General features: G+C 59.0%; 1 protein-coding gene across 9 annotated transcripts in view; it reads right to left on the bottom strand.

The window, feature by feature from the left end:
* Positions 1-18219, bottom strand: part of ARHGEF10L (Rho guanine nucleotide exchange factor 10 like) — a 143324-nt gene that overhangs the window by 56944 nt on the left and 68161 nt on the right. For 8 of the 9 annotated variants that reach the window (XM_068539016.1, XM_068539017.1, XM_068539015.1 and 5 more), the window contains 9 exons: positions 17954-18062; positions 15328-15434; positions 12994-13071; positions 11822-12001; positions 10729-10845; positions 9265-9357; positions 8344-8517; positions 3760-3905; positions 1576-1757 (listed from right to left, as the gene is read on the bottom strand). In XM_068539016.1, coding sequence (XP_068395117.1) covers positions 1576-1757; positions 3760-3905; positions 8344-8517; positions 9265-9357; positions 10729-10845; positions 11822-12001; positions 12994-13071; positions 15328-15434; positions 17954-18062 — 1186 coding nt within the window. Of the gene's footprint in view, positions 1-1575; positions 1758-3759; positions 3906-8343; positions 8518-9264; positions 9358-10728; positions 10846-11821; positions 12002-12993; positions 13072-15327; positions 15435-16217; positions 16390-17953; positions 18063-18219 lie in introns of those variants that run through there. The other variant, XM_068539023.1, reaches the window with a different exon arrangement.

The raw sequence follows: 18219 nt of genomic DNA, 5'->3' as shown, positions 1-18219 counted from the left end.
GGGAGGAGATATGGGAACAGTGTGTATATGTGTAGCTGATTCACTTTGTTATAAAGCAGAAACTAACACACCATTGTGAAGCAATTATACTTCAATAAAGATGTTTAAAAAAAAAACAGTGGCTGAAGGAGAACTCCCAGAGCAAGAGCCCGAATGGTGGGGGGAGAGTGGAGTGGAGCCAGGGCTGAAGGCACCTCTGAGGGGGGCAGATGGGCCAGGAGCCCCTCCCAGAGGGCTTCTGTGAACAGAGAGCCAGGAACACAAGACGGCCTCCCATGCCTCCCAGGCCTGGGGAGGGGGACACAGCAGCTGAAGTGGGCGCAGCCTTCCGAGGACGAGAGTGTGCGCTGAGTCCCTCCCTCAGAGCCACCTCCCAGGTCAGGGATGGACAGAGCAGGCCAGTGGGGAGGGGTGACAGCCAAGTGCCTTCCTGAGGGCCATGCAGTTACGTCCTTCGTTCATTCAACAAATGTCTACTAACACCCACCACACACCAGGTTCCGGAGGGCTAGTCACACCAAGGGGAAAGACGAGATGGCAACCAGACCATCACCATAAAGGGGAAAACACACCCGGGCCTTGAGAGCACAGGACGGGGACCTGGCGAGTCCAAAGGAATCAGGAAGGGCTTCTCTGAGGAAGTGTCACCTGAGCTAAGATGAGTAGGGGCAGATAGACAAAAACAGGATGGCAGGAGAACACTCTGGAAAAGGGCAGAGGCCGGGAGAAGGCCCTGGGGCAGGAGGGGGCTCAACCCCCCAGAAACAGAGAGGTCAGGGCAGCGAAGCCCAGGGAGTGAAGGGGCGGGGTGGGCTGAGGTGGGGCGGCAGGTGGGCCCCCAGGACGGGCGTGTGGGCCCGGGCGAGAACCTGGGACTTCACCCTGAGAGCAATGGGAAGCCACCGGCGGATTTCAGGTGGTGGGTGACACACAGCTCTGATGTGCATTTTGAAGAGTTGGCCTGGGGAGGGTGGAGGACGGGACAGGACAGCAAGGGGCAAAGGGGAGGGAAGGGCAGCACCAGGAAGTTCCTGCCGCAGCACCGCGGAGATGGAGAGATCGGGGCGCACGGGGGAGCCTGCCACCCCGAGCTCTCATTGTCCTTGTTGCCCAACAGTCTGAGGGGATAGTCAGCATGGGGGAAAGATAGTCAGCATCCAGACAGAGCCAGGCAGCCCTGAGCCTGGGCCCTGAGGGTTTCAGGCACAGGGTGAGTGTCACCGGGGCCCCTCACTGTATAGACGGGCGAACTGAGGTCCCACATGGAGGCAAGCAATGGCCAGGCAGGCACTGGAGGTCACCCTTTCTGATCCAAGGTCACTGCGTGTGCATGCATGCGTGTGCACGTGTGTGCATGTGTGTGTGTGCATGCTCGCCAGGGTGTACAGGACTGGGGTGGGCAGGGGCTGTAAGTGTGACTGCGTGAAGCATGCATTTGCACACTCAGGTAGGGATGTGGGTGTGTGTTTGTGTACAGTCGTGTACAGCAGGAAAAGCCTCTGGGCCAAGTGCCCGTGGGCCTGGGGGCCGAGCCCGGGTAGGTGCTCCCAGGGCAGTGTCGGGGCAGGTACTCACTCTGGGCCTGGCCCACAGCCGAGGCCTTCTTGGCACCGGCGTGCTGGATGAGTACGTTGTCCTTGTCATAGGAGCTGCCCTCCTGGCCCACCTCCACCACCTGCACCTGGGGCAGCGCCGTGTTCCACTTCACCACGTACCTGGGCCCCAGGGGCACCAGGCTGCTGATCTCCAGCTGGCCCCTGCCAGGAAGAGAGGACACGGCCCTGGAGAGCCCGCAGCACCCAGCCCCAGGGCCAGCCAGAGCCGCTCCTCAGCAGGTCAGCTCAGCCAGGCACCTCACAGCCCAAGCACAAGCCCTCAGGCCAAAACCAAGCCAGGCGGAGTAGGGAACGGAGGAGGGGGCAGAAGCATCAGGGCGTCCAGGCCCCAGCCCCAGATCCAGAATCACACGCCCACCCCAAGCCTTGGCGCCCCTACCTGTGGTTGGCAGGCCTGAGGAAAAAGACAAGAAGGGTCGTTATCGTTACGGAGTGGTTTCTGCAGCCACTGAGACACCCCTGGGGGTCGGCCACTGGGCTGGGCCAGGTGTGGGCAGAGGGGACCACACGGAGGGCCTGCTCCCTGGACTGGGCACTGGCCTTCCATCACCTATTCCCACAGTGGCCCCGCTAGGAAGCCTGTGTTATTCCAGAAAAGGAGACTGATGCTCAGACAGGTCACGTGACTCACGCCAAGTCACCCAAGATGACCCCCCAAAAGTGGGCCACTAACACCCTCATCACACTTTCACACCATGCTAGGCTCCAAGCAACAGGAGGGCAGAGAGGGTGGAGGTCAGATCCCTGGCACCCGCACAGAGCCCAGGATATAAACGGGACTTAAAAATTATAGTGCTTGAATGAGGGAGGGAGTGAATGCATGAATGAGTCAGCCATCAGCACCGCTGCACTGATCTGGGACAGAGGCTTCCTTGCCCAAGGCCCCTACCAGGGCCGGATCCTGTCCAGACCTGTGAACTGGCACCAAGTAAGAGTTCAATAAACATTTGATGGGTTAATAGACCGAAGGATGAGGGTGGAGGCTGAGTGGGCGAGTCCCCAGATGGCCCTGCTTGTGCCCCGCCTTCCAGGACACGTGATCCACAGCCATGGATAATCCCCAAATCTGCTCCGTGGCCACGTACAGGAAGGCACAGCCGACTCTGGGTGCAGAATCTAAATCAGGCTCCTCGGGCGCCCCCCCGCCCCACACGTGCTCCAGCCAGGCGGTGGGAGAGCCAGGCTGGGGTTAACGCCAACTACGGGTGACTGTTTTCCCTCGTAGGTCTGGGCTGTTGCTGCCATCCTGCTGTTTCCGTGGTTCTTGAAACTGCTGCCAAATATTGAGAACCGAGATTCTCCTCCACTCGAGTGGATACGAGTACGGCTGGAAAGGTCCCAGCTGGCCTTCATTTGGTAAAGGGTCACAATCCCTGATGCCCACAGGACCAAGCAGTGGATGCGAGTGACCCGGGCCAGGTGGGAGCCCCAGTAAAGAGTTCACGCAACCCAGCTGCAGGCCCGTGTGGCCCCAGGCAGTGTGGGCCCAGAACGTGAGATCTTCACATTTCTAAGAGAAGCCAGATGTCTCAATCTTTGTGTGAATTCCCCGTAGGAGCCAAACATAAGATTCCCAGAGGCCTAGTGCAATCCACGGGCCATGCGTGTGCAGACTCTGGTCTAAAGAATCACCCTCTCTCCACTGCAGGGCTCCAACTCCAATCCTGACTCCAGGGAGCAGCCTGGCAGCCTGGCACTGGGCATTTCTACAACCTCTGACCCAGAACCGGGAAACCAGGCTCCTGCAGGGAGTTGGGGGAAAGGCAAAGACTCGTGTTGAGAAACGCTCAGATCTGGCCGGAGGAAAATCTATTTGACTTAAAGCAGCAGGGATTTGGGATCTGGGCTGGGAACAGGGAAGAATCTCTTGAATTTCAAAGTGGTCAAAACTCAGCAGACTGTTCAGTTCCGACGGCAGAGTTCCAGAACAGTCCCCCCTATGCAACAGACAGCTGTTTACCCTCAGTGACCTCTGCAGGTGCTTCCTAGCTCTGGGGACCAGGGACAGAGCAGGCACAAAGGGATAGAAGAGGAAGTCAGGACGTTGGAGGCCTCCGATGAGCTCACGTAGGACCCCAGCTATGACGGACTGGGACACGACAGGACGGGTCCCCAGGGAGGGGCAACAGCCAGGCCTGCTTACTTGAAGTTGATGTTGGCGCAGACCAGCATGTCGTTGAGCAGGAAGACCCTGCGCTCCTTGGACTTGATCAGCTGCCCGCGGTCACCATACACGGTCTCCGTCAGCGTCTCACACAGGAGCAGCTGACGCTGGCCTGAGGTCAAAAGCTGGGGGGAGGGGACAGAGCAAGGTCAACACCAACATCGTACACAGGCTGCTCCAGAGACATCACTGTGCCAAAGACCCAGGATTCTCCCTCCACATACAAAGGGGACCACAGCTGGGAGAGGTAGAGGATGAGGCAGGGCCACGCCCTCCATCCCCGGGGGACAAGAGGCACTGACCACCCACCGACCCCAGCAGCCAGCACCCCTGCTCAGGTGAGCCAGCCACTGTCAGCCTGTACCTATGTCGCTGCCAGCGGCACAGCTCCAGAGCCACAGACCCGTGCTCTGACCTTGGTTCCCGGAGCGCCCACTGTGAAGCCCTCTGGCAGGTGCCATGTCACCTCTCCACACCTCAGCTTTCTCAGCTGTCAAGTGGGCGATACCTCTACTGCTCACATCACCAAGGCAACGTGTGACCGGACCTGGCTACATGATCCGCAGAGCCCAGCAGAGGAGGAAAATGCGGTGCTCGCTCAGAATTATTAAGAATTTCAAGATGGCGATGGCAGAGCCTTAAGCCAAACGTGGGACCCTTCTGAGTGCCCGCCCTGCGTGACGGCACAGGCCACACACCCAAGGAGCCGGCCCTGCGACGGGACGCCCCGCAGATGGCCACTGTCCCCACTGCTGCCACTGTGCGTGTGGCCTCAAGCAGGGAGGCTCCTGGCCTGAAAGTAGGTCCCATTCCTCACCCTGACCTACTGAACAGCCTCAGCTACTGGCCTCGTGGAAGGCCTCATGCTGGGGCTGGGACAGATCTGCTGGTTGACAAGGCAACACTCTGACAAGGCTGAAGGCCTTCAAGCCTCCAGCATCCGAACAGGCGTTTGCCCATCTCAGGCTGGATTCCAAGAATGCCGCCAGCGCCGGACCACCATCAGACCCAGAGACCCGCTGGGAAAACACCTCTTTACTAAGGATTTTGAGGAGGAAAAGGAGTATTCAGCAAAATTCCTTCCCAAAGCCCATGATTCTGATAACAACGGCTAGCGCCCCCTCCTCCCCATCGTCACAAGGGAAAGGGCAGATCATCCCAAAACCTCTCCTGGAGAGAAGGCCCTTCTGTTCTGTGAAGAACGGTGTCTCTCCAGGCGACACGAAAGCCCGAGTGACACCACATGCCACTAAATAGTCCACCTCTCATATAATCGCCTCGAGAACGCTGAGGCCGCCCCATTCCTGGACAAGGGGACGGAGATTCCAGAGGTAAAGTGACTTGCTGAGACCCAGTGCCGGTTGAGCGGCGGGGCAGAGCCAGGCCACACACGCTGTTCCCAGCACCGGGAAGCCAGCCACACGCCCTCTGGCTCCTGACTCGGGGTAAGGGGAGTCAGGGAAAGCCCGCTGTTCCCAACACACACAAAAAGTCTCAGGGTGCCCCAGGGATACCCCCATGACTGCTCAGACCGGGCTCCCCCAGCCCACAGCTTCCACCAGCAAGCTGACTGCCAGCTCGCGTAGACACAGCTGGGACCCTAAGACAGCAGGCCCCTCAGAAGACGGCCAAGGGTGCCGTGACCCTTTTCCTCAGGGGAGAGGAAAGTCCCCTGGCTTCCGACAACCATCCTCCTGCCACTTAAGCAGATCAAAAAAAAGAAAGACAAAAGAAAACTCGGATATTGCACAAACAGCCCCCTGCAGTCAGGTCCTGAGCAGGCACATTTTGAAACAGCCGACACGGTTCCACTTCGGGCACACCCAGTTTCATTTCCACTTCTCTCTGGGTGATGGGTGGCAAGAGGGAAATCACTGCACTGGCCTCAGAACTGGCCGAGACTGCCCCAGGGGGGTCCTGGCAGGGGAAGGCGTGGTGTGCGGCCACCATCACTCTCTCCACGACACCATCCCACTCGCATCCGACACACCCACTTGACAGGTGGGGAAACTGAGGCTTGGGGCTGTCAGTTCCTCACCCAACACCCAACAGGTCCCCCTGACCTCCAGCCAGTGACCACTGCTCCTCACAGCCCAGGTCCCCCCCAGCAGCCAGAGCAGAAGGGAACAGAGAGCTCTTCCCAGAGCAAGTGCTAAGGAGGAGGGTTTCCTTCTTCCGAGTGATCTCACAAGTGTGTGAGCCAAAGCGAGAGAAACTCTCTTGGTTACAGGAAAGGAGCTAAAGACAGAAGAAGATACTTCCCAAGTGCAAAGACCATCAAACACTAGCACAGTGGCCATGGCTGGGCTAAGGTCTTTTTCCCGAGAGACATTTCAAAATAGAAGGCTTGGGACTTCCCTGGTGGTCCAGTGGCTAAGAATCCGCGCTCCCAACACAGGGGGCCCGGGTTCGATCCCTGGTTGGGGAGCTGGATCCCACATGCCGCAACTAAGTGTCTGCATGCCGCAACTAAAGATCCCGCATGCCGCAACTAAGACCCGGCGCAGCCAAATAAATAAATAAATTTTTTTTTTTAAATAGAAGGCTTGTGTGGGACTGGCTGGGGAAGTCCTGCCTGGAGGCAGGGAGGGGGGATGACCCCCACGCCTCAGGCCCACCCTGAGCAATCCTGGATGGGGATACACCCCGGGGAGGGAGCTCCATCCCCTGCCTCATCTTTTCTTCCCAGCTCTGTACTCCTGGAACAGGCAAAGCAAACCCAGGTGCCTGCAGGGCCAGAAGTAACCTCAGTGGGAAGACCTGGATGTGGACTGAGGGGGCAAGGGCAGCCGCTACTCAGGTGACTGGTGCCACATAGGAAGGTGGGCCAGAGTGCCAGCTCTTCCAACCCTTAAGAAGATACATGAGTCTAAATGTTGTGGGACATTTCTCCATTTCTAAATGTTGGCAATTAATTCCATTTTCCTAAAAATACTGTGTGGGCCTAAAAACACATGTGCAGCCTGAATTTGGCCTGAGGTGGGACAGTCTTAAGATGCAGGACCCTGAAGCTTAGAATTGCAAGGGACCCTGCAAGTTAACTTGTCCGGGCCTTGTTTTGCAGGCCTGTGGTGAAAATCAAACATGACAACACAGGTTAGAGAGTATCATATACTGTAAAGTGCGGGGCCACGTGGGAAGCGCTGTGGTGCTCCTGGTGACACTCCCCAAACATTAGAAAGTTCCACCCCGTGTGGCTGAAATCTCATCGGCCTTAGTCACTGGCCTTAGTTCTGCTTTGGGGGCCACAGAGCCAGGAGGCCCCCAGTTTTCCCCCAGAATACCTGAACACCTCCCTGTGACCCCACAGGATGTCCCTTCCCCAAAGAACAACGCTTGCCTTCGCCAAGTGCCCTGGGGTGGGGGTCACCTCACCCCGAACCATCGGGGCCAACCCCACACTCTGGTGGGTGAAAGAAGGCGGGGCCCGGGACCTCCCAGATGTGGGTGCAGCTGCAAGCGGCTCATGTCACAAGCCGCTAGGGAAACAGAGGACTAAAGTTCACCAACAGGGACCCCCCCCTGGTGGCGCAGTGGTTAAGAATCCACCTGCCAATGCAGGGGACACGGGTTCGAGCCCTGCTCTGGGAAGATCCCACATGCCGCGGAGCAACTAAGCCCGTGCGCCACAACTACTGAGCCTGAGCTCTAGAGCCCACGAGCCACAACTACTGAACCCACGTGCCACAACTACTGAAGCCCGCGCGCCTAGAGCCCGTGCTCCGCAACAAGAGAAGCCACCGCAATGAGAAGTCCGCGAGCCGCAATGAAGAGTAGCCCCCGTTCGCCACAACTAGAGAAAGCCCGCGCACAGCAACGAAGACCCAACGCAGCCAAATAAATAAACAAATAAAATTTTTAAAATAAAAAATAAAAAAATAAAGTTCACCAACAGGTGACTCTGGGAGGTGACTAATTTTTTTGTACCAACTTTGTGTTTTAAAAACAGAGTTCCCTAATAGACTCATTTGAAAGTTTTTCAAGATTTTTTTTTTTTTTTTTTTGCTAGAATGTTCCTAAGTTGCAATCCCAAAACATGGCATGGATTTTTCTTTTTACTTCTTAAAAAATAACACTAATAATGACAACTGCCACCTTGTATTAAGGGCTCTGGGTCTGCCAGTTTGCCAACTCTCTCATTTGCCTCGCAGAAGCCCTGAGGGTCAGGCACCATCGAGCTCTTCTCATTTCAGAGGAAGCAACTGAGGTTCAGAGAGGTTCGGTGATTCCCCTGAGGCCACACAGTAAGCACCAGTGGCAAAATCTGGATTCAAACCCAGACTCTGACTCCACGGCCCACTAGTTTAAGCACAATACTAGGCTATCATTTCTGGCATCTTTACTGGCAATTACACTGCTGAATAAAAGCAGCTTTTATCCTAAAATCACATGAGTAGTAACGAATGTGGAGGTCTAGTCAAGATTAATCCTTAAGGTAAGGTCTGCGGGCTCAGGGAGGAGCGAGGAATTGCCTCCCTCAGAGAACACTGCCACCTGGTGGGTGCCACAGGGCAGGAGGCAGAGCGACAGGCGACGCCGGCTGCAGGGCAGGTACGCACGCACCTTGTTGAGGCTGCTGCGGTCACTGACGCTCTTGGTCAGCTGCTGGATCTCGGCCACCTGGTCGGCCAGCCGCTTCTGCTCGTTGAGCTTCTCGGCCAGCGTCTCCAGCTCCGTGAGCGCCAGCTGCAGCGAGAGCCTGTCCGGGTGGCCCCTGGGGGTGTTCTTCAGCATGTCCTGCCGGGGCCCAGGGGGAGCCACGACTGAGACCCCCACCCCATCAGACCCTCCCCTGGCTGGGGTCACAGCCTCTGCCTCCACACTCAGGCCTGAGAAGGGCCCAGCTTGTAGCCAGGACAGGCGGGGCCTGACATAGAGCAAGGCCTCAAGAAACAGCTAGTGAATGAAAAACTAAAATAAAATAGCTGTGTGGACCAACCCCTGATTCACTGATCAACTGTACACTGAGATGAGACCCACTCCTGCTGCTGGTTGCTCTGAGGACAGAGAGGAAACCCTGCTGGGGCCCTTGGGCTGGCAGCCAGCCTTCCCCCCAGGGGGACTCACCCCCTGACTGAGGACCCCCGGCAACCAGGGGAGGTGCCTCAAGCTCTCGGAGCCCAGCGTGGAGGCTAACGCTCCCTCGGGAAGCCTAAAGTGCCAAGATCGGAGCATCCACGGGGCATCTCCTCACTGCCAGGGGCCCCACAGGCGCTCGGATTCCACGTGCCTTCCCACAACCTGGGCTAATGTCACCACCGGTCACCAGGTTCCCACCAGGGGAGGGGAAAGTAAGCTCGACGGGCTCCACCCTAGGAGTGGGGAAAGAGGGGGCCGGGGGGCCGAGGCCCTGCCCACCGTGCACAGATGCGTGGGTTGTGGGTGACGGATGAGAAGTCAGGCCTCCTGCCCCAACCCCATGAGGCTCGCACCATCCCACGCCGCACCCTGCAGGTTAGTGGCCGCCGGAATCCCCCGCGGTACCTGAAGCAGGAGGATGAACTGCGGGAACCTCTGGATGGGCTTCACCATCAGCCCGTAGAGCGTGACGCGGTCGGGGCTACACACCTGCCGCCGCTGTTGGAGATGAGGGGGAATAATTCACTGAGCCTCCGCAGCAAGGGTCCAGCACCCGGGGTACAGATGCAGCCCATCCCGGGCTCCCCCTCCCTGGGCCCAGGACCCTGCTCGGCCTTGGGCCCAAGAGAAGAGCCCAGGAGGTCCCTGGTTCCACAGTCAGGGGTCCCTGCCACCACGGGGCTCCCCTGTACAGCCCCTCACCCTGGAAAGCCTAGAGCATCACGTAAAAGTCTCTGGACTAAAAGCATAAGTAGGCCATTTCAGCAATTTATCCAAGAGGTCAGGCTACTGAAAGTAGCCGAGACAACCATTCCCTCCACCTAAGCTAAAGCGGACGGGCCCGGGGCCGGGGTGAGGCTCGGGCACGGGGGCGGTTCTTACCGTCCTGTCTCTTGCTTCTGTTTCCACCTCTCCATCCACACATCTGTCACCTTGACCCGGGCCCTCAGCCCCTGTGACCCAGGCTGCCACCACAGCTTCCCCACCGGCCTCTGCCTCCATCTGCCTCCACCCAAAACTTCAGTAGCCCCCGCTGCCTGAAATACGACATCCTAGCCCCTGGGCCAGGAGGTCCAGATCCGCCCAAACTGAACTCCGCTGCTCTGGGCCTCTCTCCCGGGGAACCCAGTGCTCCCAGGATCCAACCAGACTTGCCTCTGACCTTTGCCCCATCACCCTTGCACCTGGAACACCCTCTCCTCCATCTCCCCCTGTTTCAACCCCACTGACCCCCCCCCCAGGACCCATGTCAGATGGCACCCCATTGAGAAAGCCCCCTGACCCTCTGGGATCCAGGCTGTAGGCTCCTCGGCTGAGGCCGGGGGGTGGGGTGGGGGTGGGGGGCCCTAGCACACCTGCGCCCTCTGCTGGGTGGCACGCTCCCTGCGGCGGGGTCTCTCTGACTCACCTAACTGTGTGCCTAGGAAATGGGGATGGGGGACCTGGTCCCATGGCTACTTGAGGCCTATAGTCCTTTAAACTCTATTCTCCCATGTGATCCCCAAAGCACAGCTTTAAGAAAAGGGATCCTTTAAGAAAAGGGATCATCCCGGCCACAACCTGAGCCACACCAAGCCCAGCCACCATCAGCAGATGTCACAGGCCTACCCTTCCACCTGTCAAAACTCCAGGATCCCAAGTGGTTTACAGAAACTTTAACTCTTTTTCACCCTCGCCTTGGGGGAGTGGGGAAAGGAGAGGCAAATTTTCTTCTCGTGTGACTGGCGATGCCCCAAAGGAAAGAAGAGAGGTGTCTGGGCCAAAGAAATGATGCTGCAGCAATCCCTCCCTCCTGAGAAACCTCCCCGCCCCCCCCCCCCGATGGCCGGGGCTCCATTGAGAGGGGCCCCGGACCACCCTCGGGCCCACCTTGAGGAACTCGAGGAAGGCGGGCTTGGTGAGACAGGCCTTCTTGATGATGGACATGGCATTGGTAAAGTTGTTCACGTAGTCGCTGTACACGTCTAGCACCACGGACTTGGAGAACTGAAACAGGCGTGGGCGCGGCCCGGGAGGGTCACATCCATGCGAGGGGGAGGGCGACCAGCACTCCCACCCTCACCGCCGGCCACAGTCCTCCTCTGCCTGGAGGGTCTCAGCTAGACTTGAGGTGAGGAAACCTGTCACCCGGTGAGGGGAGGGGACAGGGCTCAGAGAGGCGAAGAGACACCAAGGTCACAGGGAGGAAGAAGTGGTGCTAAGGAGAGCCCGGGGAGGTCCCTCGTCCCCCAGCACGGCAGCCTGGCACACAGGCGAAGGGGGGCATGGCGGCCCTTTGCTACACCCCCCAGCCCCCCACCCTCAAGGATGGTGGTCCTGACCTGAGCCCCATGGACACACCGACCAGGGTGCTGGGTTTTTTGTCTTTTAGCAGAACCCAATTGCCTAAAACATATCGAAGCAGGTTCCACCGACCTGACCATCTCTCACCCCATGAATCTCGGGGGCCCGCAGACTTCAGTGTCAAAAACCATGAGTCCAGCACACCCCCTTCTTCCACAGATGGGGACCTGAGCTCCGAGAGGGCCCTGGAGCTGCCCACGTTTGCACAGCTGAGCTGGGACCAGGCCAGGTCTCCGGGAGCACGACCCAGTGGCCTGGCCCCGACACCCTGCAGCATCCTCTGGGGCCAAGGCCATGCTCTGTGTGAGCATCGTACAGTGGTCCCTCTGCGAGCACTCGGCAGGGGGGGCTTGAGATCGGCCAAGTCTCCTGGAGGTGCTGACACCTGGGCGGAGCCAGAATAGTGAGTGGGCGCACGCCGGCGGACATCTCCGAGGACACGCTGCAGGGTGTCACGCCCGCCCCCACGTAGGCCAGGCCGACTCAGGCCCTGCCACCCTCTGACCCCGCCGGCTTGGACGAGGCGACCAGGTGGAGGCAGGAGGCTGGCCCAGAGAACATCCAGATCAGGGCCGTGGTTGGCACCTTGGCAGGCTGGGGAGACTCTGGGGACACCTACCGAAGCCACAAAGAGGTCCCCAATCTTCTCGGTGGAGTCCCACTCGGCCACGCGGGAGGACAGGGCGATCTGGAACATGGAGTGGCAATGCAGGATCTCCTTCACGCGGAAGAACACCACCTGGCACTTGCGGACGCTCAGCGCCTTGGGCTCCATCTCCATCAGGGGGTTGCGGTAATCCTGGCGGGGTGGGGCGGGCGGGGTGAGCGCCCCGAGGCCAGGCCACAGCCCCCGCCCCCACTGCCCTCATGGCCACCTGGACCGGGCCAAGCAGAACTCGGCAGACCTTCCTGCGGGGGGAGCACTCACCCCTCACTCTTCACCTGTCCTTCTGGAAGGATCTCCATGAACGTGACACTCCTGACCCTTTTGCCCATCCATAACCCACCCCCATGACTTATGTGTTAAACTGGGTTTGGGGGCAGACCCCTGCCTGCAAGGAGCTCCACGGAGGCAGTCCCCAGGGGCCGGCCCAGATCGGCTTTGCCCACGAGAGAGCCAGTCTGTCTAACGGAGCAGTGGCAGTGATGTCACAGCAAGACCTAGAGCCACACTCTCCAACCAGCTTTGTCAGAAACACGGGATATTTTTGTCTCCACCTGCCTGAGGTCTGGGCTCCTCCACTGTGGATCCAAACTCAGGAGGGGAAATGAGGTTGTCACTAGCATCCTCCCACCCCTACAATCCCCCTCCCTGTTGTCCTCACCGAGAGCCCACAACATCCCAGAAGGTTCACCTTTTCAGGAATGCAAACTACAGACCAGGCCAGCACACCTTAGTCATGCAAGCATCCACTTAGCAATTCCTGTGCATCTGGATCACAGGGGAGAGGGCGCACCCAGGGAGCTCCAAGATGACGGGGAGACACCAGCCCCTGCCCCGGGGGCTCCCAGAGTGGCGAGGAAGGCACAAGAGGCACCACATGCCCTCACGTCCATAGGATAGAGCTCATTTTATTGAACCCCGACATGGTTTCAGAAAATGCAGTCATCCTGTGAACACCAAGGCATCTGGAATTCTTGGTGTCCCCCATTTGGAGGTCCTGCTGTTTCCATAAAAGCCCTGGCCTTTGGCTCCTTCCCCTTAAAAATGCCCACAGTCCCCAAGCACTCCTTGTAAAATGTCCCTCCGGGGTCTCCCCTTCCCTCTCCCCAGAGCCCCCGGAGTCCTACCTGGAGTACCCGTTTCAGAGACTCCACATAGCTGCCTTCGCTCTGCACGATGGAGCCCAGGATGTGCCTCCGGACCACCTGCTCGGGCGGAAAGCACAGTCAGCACCTGTGCCAACCATGGCACAGAGCGAGCACCGGCTGTGTGCGGAGCCCCAGGTGATGGGAAGAGGAGTCATGACGCCCAGTGGAACTGACGGCCGTGGGACAGAAGGAACTCGTCTTTCCCAGAGCCGCTCCTGGACCACTGGGGCCTGGCAGGCCAGCACTCCCTTCCGGAGCCCCTGCCCACCCCAGACAAATGCCCGTGCTCCCAGACTGCAGCATGGGGGCAGGGGATGCTGGGACTCGAGTCCCCTGCCTGGTCTGTGCTCCCACACATCCAGGGATGGGAAACCACCACTCTCCTCCATGGGGACAGGCGGCCTCCTCCATCTTTGGACAACTCTAGCAGAAAATTCTTTCTTGGATGAAATTGAAATCTCAGCTCCCGACACTTACAGATCCAGTCCTTAACCAATCCCTCTCCCATCCCCACCAAGTGGGCTCTACTTCAAGCTAAACATCCCAGCCCCTTATCCTTCCCCTCTTGCCCTCCCTATCTCTCCTCAGCCCAAATTAGTGCATCTCTCAGGTGCAGACCGACCAGCACCCAGTCAAGAAGCCCTCACCTGGACACAGCAGCATGCGGGCTGGGAGGGGGGTTGGTGGGGGGACTTTGCTGCACACTGGAATCACGTGGCTCCCACCCCAGGCATGCTGAGTGAATTGCTATGGGGTGCAACCTCGGTAACAGTGTTTTTTAAAGCTTCCCAGGTGATTCTGTCGTGCAGCAAAGCTGGGACAGAGCTCATGAAAGGTATCGCACATGAGAGGTGTCCGAGGGGGGAGCCTATCCACCTTGGCCCAGAGCTGGGAGGGTGACTGATCCCCACTGTGCCCCCAAAGCCATCCTGAGAACGTTGGTCCAGGCGCCCGCCACCATCTCCCCTGCTCCCCTCTGCTTCCCCCCTCCTCCCTCTGGCACACCCTTTGCATCTCCTCCCACAACCCTGCCCGCGCCCAGGCCTGACCATGGCCCCCGGCGGTGTGACGAGCCAGGCCACTGTCCTTCAAGCTGCCCCACGGTGGGATGCCTTGTCAACGATCCCCAGTTTCCCAGGTGTTGCCAGAGCAGCATTCTCAACCTCAGCACGCTGATGTTTGGGGCCGCACTGTAGGATGTGTAGCAGCGTCCCCGGCCCCTACCCACCAGATTCCAGTAGCACCCGCCCCGCCCCCCCACAAGCTGTGACAACCAGAAGCATCACCAGACATTGCCAAATGTCCCCTGGGGGACAAAATAAACTCGGTTGAGAGCCACTGGCCTAGAGTAACTAACACTGCTGATCCAAGAAATGCAAAAGGCTCCCGAGGAGACAGACCCGGCCGACATCAAAAAGGGGAACCCCGGATTATGAGCTGGCAGCCCAGGGTCCTGGCTGGCTCTGGGCTCTGACGGCTCTGACAGTGACTCACTGCATAGGGGAGGGAGCAGGGGGGGGGGTCACCACCTCAGTGTTGCCAGGGGCCAGGCAGGAGAAAGAAGGAAGGAAGGAGGCGGATGGACTCCCAAGACGAGATGTGTGGCCGTATCTCCGATTTTCGAAAGGGGCCCATCGTCAGGATTTCCTGCCAACTCCAAGCCGGCCAATCCCCTCATTGCATTTGCTGCCCCGACATGTCTTGCTCAGAGTCCTCACGACCAGAGGGAGGCAGGGGTCTCTCCCCCTGCCTCGTGGCTAAGAAAACCCCAGCGGGGAAAAACTCAAACCAGACTCTGCCGAGGAAGGTCCCAGAGCACAGCCACCCCGATCTCAATGTGACACTTCTGGAGAAGGAAGACATCGCCCGAAGAGCCCCGCTCCTGGGAAGCCTGCGGTGACTCTGGGGTCTGAAATGATGACAGGTGGGTGGACGGGCACCTCCAGGGTCCCCCCCTGAACTGGATTAGCTCGATGCTTCCCAGAAAGGGACTGCGGACCCTTTGTTCAAACACCTTCGTTTGACCCAGTTACACAGGAGCTGCTCTGGCTGCCGCAGGGCTGGGAAGCAAGAGCTCCACATGCAGCCCCACCGCCACCCAGGATGATGGCATGGAACCTGAGGGGTCCAATTTGGAAAGTCTGTGCAGCAGGTCGAGAAGAGACCCCAGGAGGTCCCCCACCCAGCTGGGGCTCTGTCAAGAGCCCCCTGATCATCACCTCCCCTTCCAGACCCAGACCTTCACGGTCCCAGGTAGCAGGCTGGGGTCCCCACCATCCCTCCCCCTGAAGACACCCCACTCCTCTCACAAACCTGCTGCGGGCTCAGGCCGTCTGGCATGGGGCCCAGCTCCGGGGCTGGGGGCTTGATGTCCGTAACGCTGACCTCCAGGAGCCCCATGTCCTCCTCCTCCGAGTCACCTGGAAAGTGAGATGGGCTGGTGACACATGCAAGGCAAGGATGACACACTTGCTCAAACTCCAGGAGCTGGAAACCACCCTCCCCCCACAGACCGGGGTCCTGGGATGAGCAGCTCCTGGGGCCACAGAGGATTACAGCCTACTCACCGCTCTCCTGGCTATATTCTGCTAGAACAGTCCACCCGGAAATAGAAGTGAGGGAGGGATGGAGCGAGGGAGTAGAAAGCAACATGCAGCAGGGGCTCGGCTCTCAGAATCCACTCTGCCAGGAGCCTCTGTCCCCGCTCAGACCCGCCCGCTTCTGGGCTGGCAAAGGCCAGGCCGCCCATGTCCCCATCACTACGCACTAAAAATAGTTTTCTTCTGGATGCCAAAAAGGGGGAAGAAAGTAAGCCCCGAGAAGAACAGGGCTGTTTGGCTCTGTGTTTTCATCTTTCAAAAAAAGAGACCCAACAGGGAAAAAGTCCAGCTGATGTCCAATAGGGGAATGCAGACATGAGTGGGGGCAGACCTCAGAGGACAGATCGCAACAGACAGAGGCCGGGGCGGAGAGAAAGAGCGGAGGTCAGGCAGAGTGCAGTAACCCGGCCTTGCAGGGCTCCCGCCCCACGAGCGAGCGACAGGCACAGGCACAGGGAGACGGGACCCCGCTGCTTGCGGCCCTGAAACCCAGTGCCGGCAGCTGCAGGCAGCAGGAAGCGGGTGCTATGGGGAAGCTGGGAAGAAAGAAGTGGCGGTGGCTCCGGGGGGCCGAGGGAACAGGGACACGCAGACGGGCCTTACCTGAGCAGGAGACAGAAGAGGAGGAGGAGGAGGGACAGCGGATGACAGTATGGGGGTCGGGGTGGTGGAGGCCCTCCTGCCTGGCCCACATGGCACCCTGGGCATCACTCCGCACCCACCCCAGCCGCTGGCCCCGCGGCTTCCTCTTCCCCCATGCACCACTGGGTAACATTCTTGGCTGGTGATTCGAGCCCTGCTGTGGCTATTAATAACGCCTCTGGTGGGAGGGTCGCTTTAGGAAAGGCTCTGGGCTAACGGGCGGGGTGAGGGGGGAGCCTGCTGGCCGCCCAGCTGGCCTGGGGATGGGGAGGGTGACCAGGAAGAGTTCCCAGCCAGCCAGCATGTCCAGCCTGTCCCTTCTCCAGGCCACTCCAAGTTCGGAATGGCTCCTCGACCCATCGTCCTCTCCCTCATTGGGGGATAGGGCCCCCCCAAAAGTTTGGCGCTGAATCAAGTATATGCAGTGGTGGGGTTAAACCCGCTTCACAGATGAGGAACCTGGCAGTCCAAGAGGGGAAGAAGCGGGCAAGGTCACACAGCCAGGAGGCCGTGGAACCAGGATCGGATCCACATCAGCAAGATGCTGTCGCAGCACCAAACACCTCCTTCTTGTGGCTGCCACCGGGAATAACACCTGCCACGCAGGGGTCAGGAGCTGTGCTGAGCTCTTTCCATGTACTACTACTACTCGGTCATCCTCACCATAGCCCCCTGAGACAGATGCCAGATTAGCCCCATTGTACAGATGAGGAAACTGAGGCACAGAGAGGGTAAAATACATAGATTTCAAGAGGGTGCAGAGCCTCAAAGCCCTCCCTGGCTTGAATGCCTGTGCTAACGGGGCCCTGATCTCTCACCCCTGCCCTCACTCCAGCCAGAGGAAGCCTCTTCCGTCCCCTCCACGCCTGTGTGTCCCCAGGCGAGACACTGAACCACTCTGTGCCTGTTTCCTCATCTCCAAATGGGAACAAGACAGTCCTCTGCCCCTGTCTGGTGTTTCTCAGGATTAAATGAGAAACTGTAAAGCTCTTAGGAGAGTGCCTGGCACACAACAGATATTCCATAAACGATGACCATCATGAAAATCACTTCTTGAACGTCTCATACCTTCCCACCTCCGGACCGTTGGACATGCTGGCTCCTCCGCCCGGAGCACCCACTCCCTGCCCCGTTCCCTGGCCTGATGGACCTGGGTCTCCTTCTCCTTCTGCTCTCAGCCCTTCCCTGACCTTTCATTCCCGCATTCCACGCTCACTTCCCCCACGCTCCCACCGTGGCACCCCACCGTGCGGCTGGTCATTTCCTGTTTGCATGCCTGTCTCCGTACTGTCCCAGGTGCTCCTGCAGGTAATACTGCGTAACTCATCTTGGTGTCCCTGCACCCAGCACGGGGCATGACACTTAGTAGGTGTTCAATAAATGTTGGCTGGTGGAGAGACAGGTGCATGGATAAAGGAGGGAATGAACAGGTGCATTCAAAGATGAGGCCAGGTGAGCATGGGAGGCAAGAGGCCAAGGAGGCCACGACAGAGACCAAGGGCAGGGATGCTGAAGGGAGAGGCCCACATTTCCCAGAAGAGATGGGGTCCACCTGCCATAGGCCGGGAAACAAGCTGGCACATTTGGGGATCAATCCCCAAACCTCACCGCCAGAGGAGCCCGGACACCCAGTGACCTCGCCCACCCACCCCTGCCGAGCACCGAGCCCGCCCCTGGCCCGGCCCATAGCGCCTCACCAAGGACATCCTTCCTGTGAAGAAAGGACACTTTGCGCATGACGGCGATCCTCGTCTTCTCCAGCCCGTCCTTGGTCCCGCTCTTGGCGGCCCTCATGAGCTGGGTCATCTGAGCAAAGGCAGGGGGGCTCATCAGAGAAGCGGAAGGAGGCCTTGCGACATCTGCCACCAAGGGCCACCGGCCCTATTCAGGCCTCCCGGCCGGGGCTACAAACATGAGGACCCCGGAGCCCACTGCCTCCCAGGGAGGTGGCAGCAGAGGCCAA

This window comes from Eschrichtius robustus, chromosome 3, assembly GCF_028021215.1.
Source record: "Eschrichtius robustus isolate mEscRob2 chromosome 3, mEscRob2.pri, whole genome shotgun sequence".
Lineage (NCBI taxonomy): Eukaryota > Metazoa > Chordata > Mammalia > Artiodactyla > Eschrichtiidae > Eschrichtius > Eschrichtius robustus.
The sequence above is the reverse complement of the archived record's forward strand: the minus strand, read 5'-3'. Positions and strand labels throughout refer to the sequence as shown.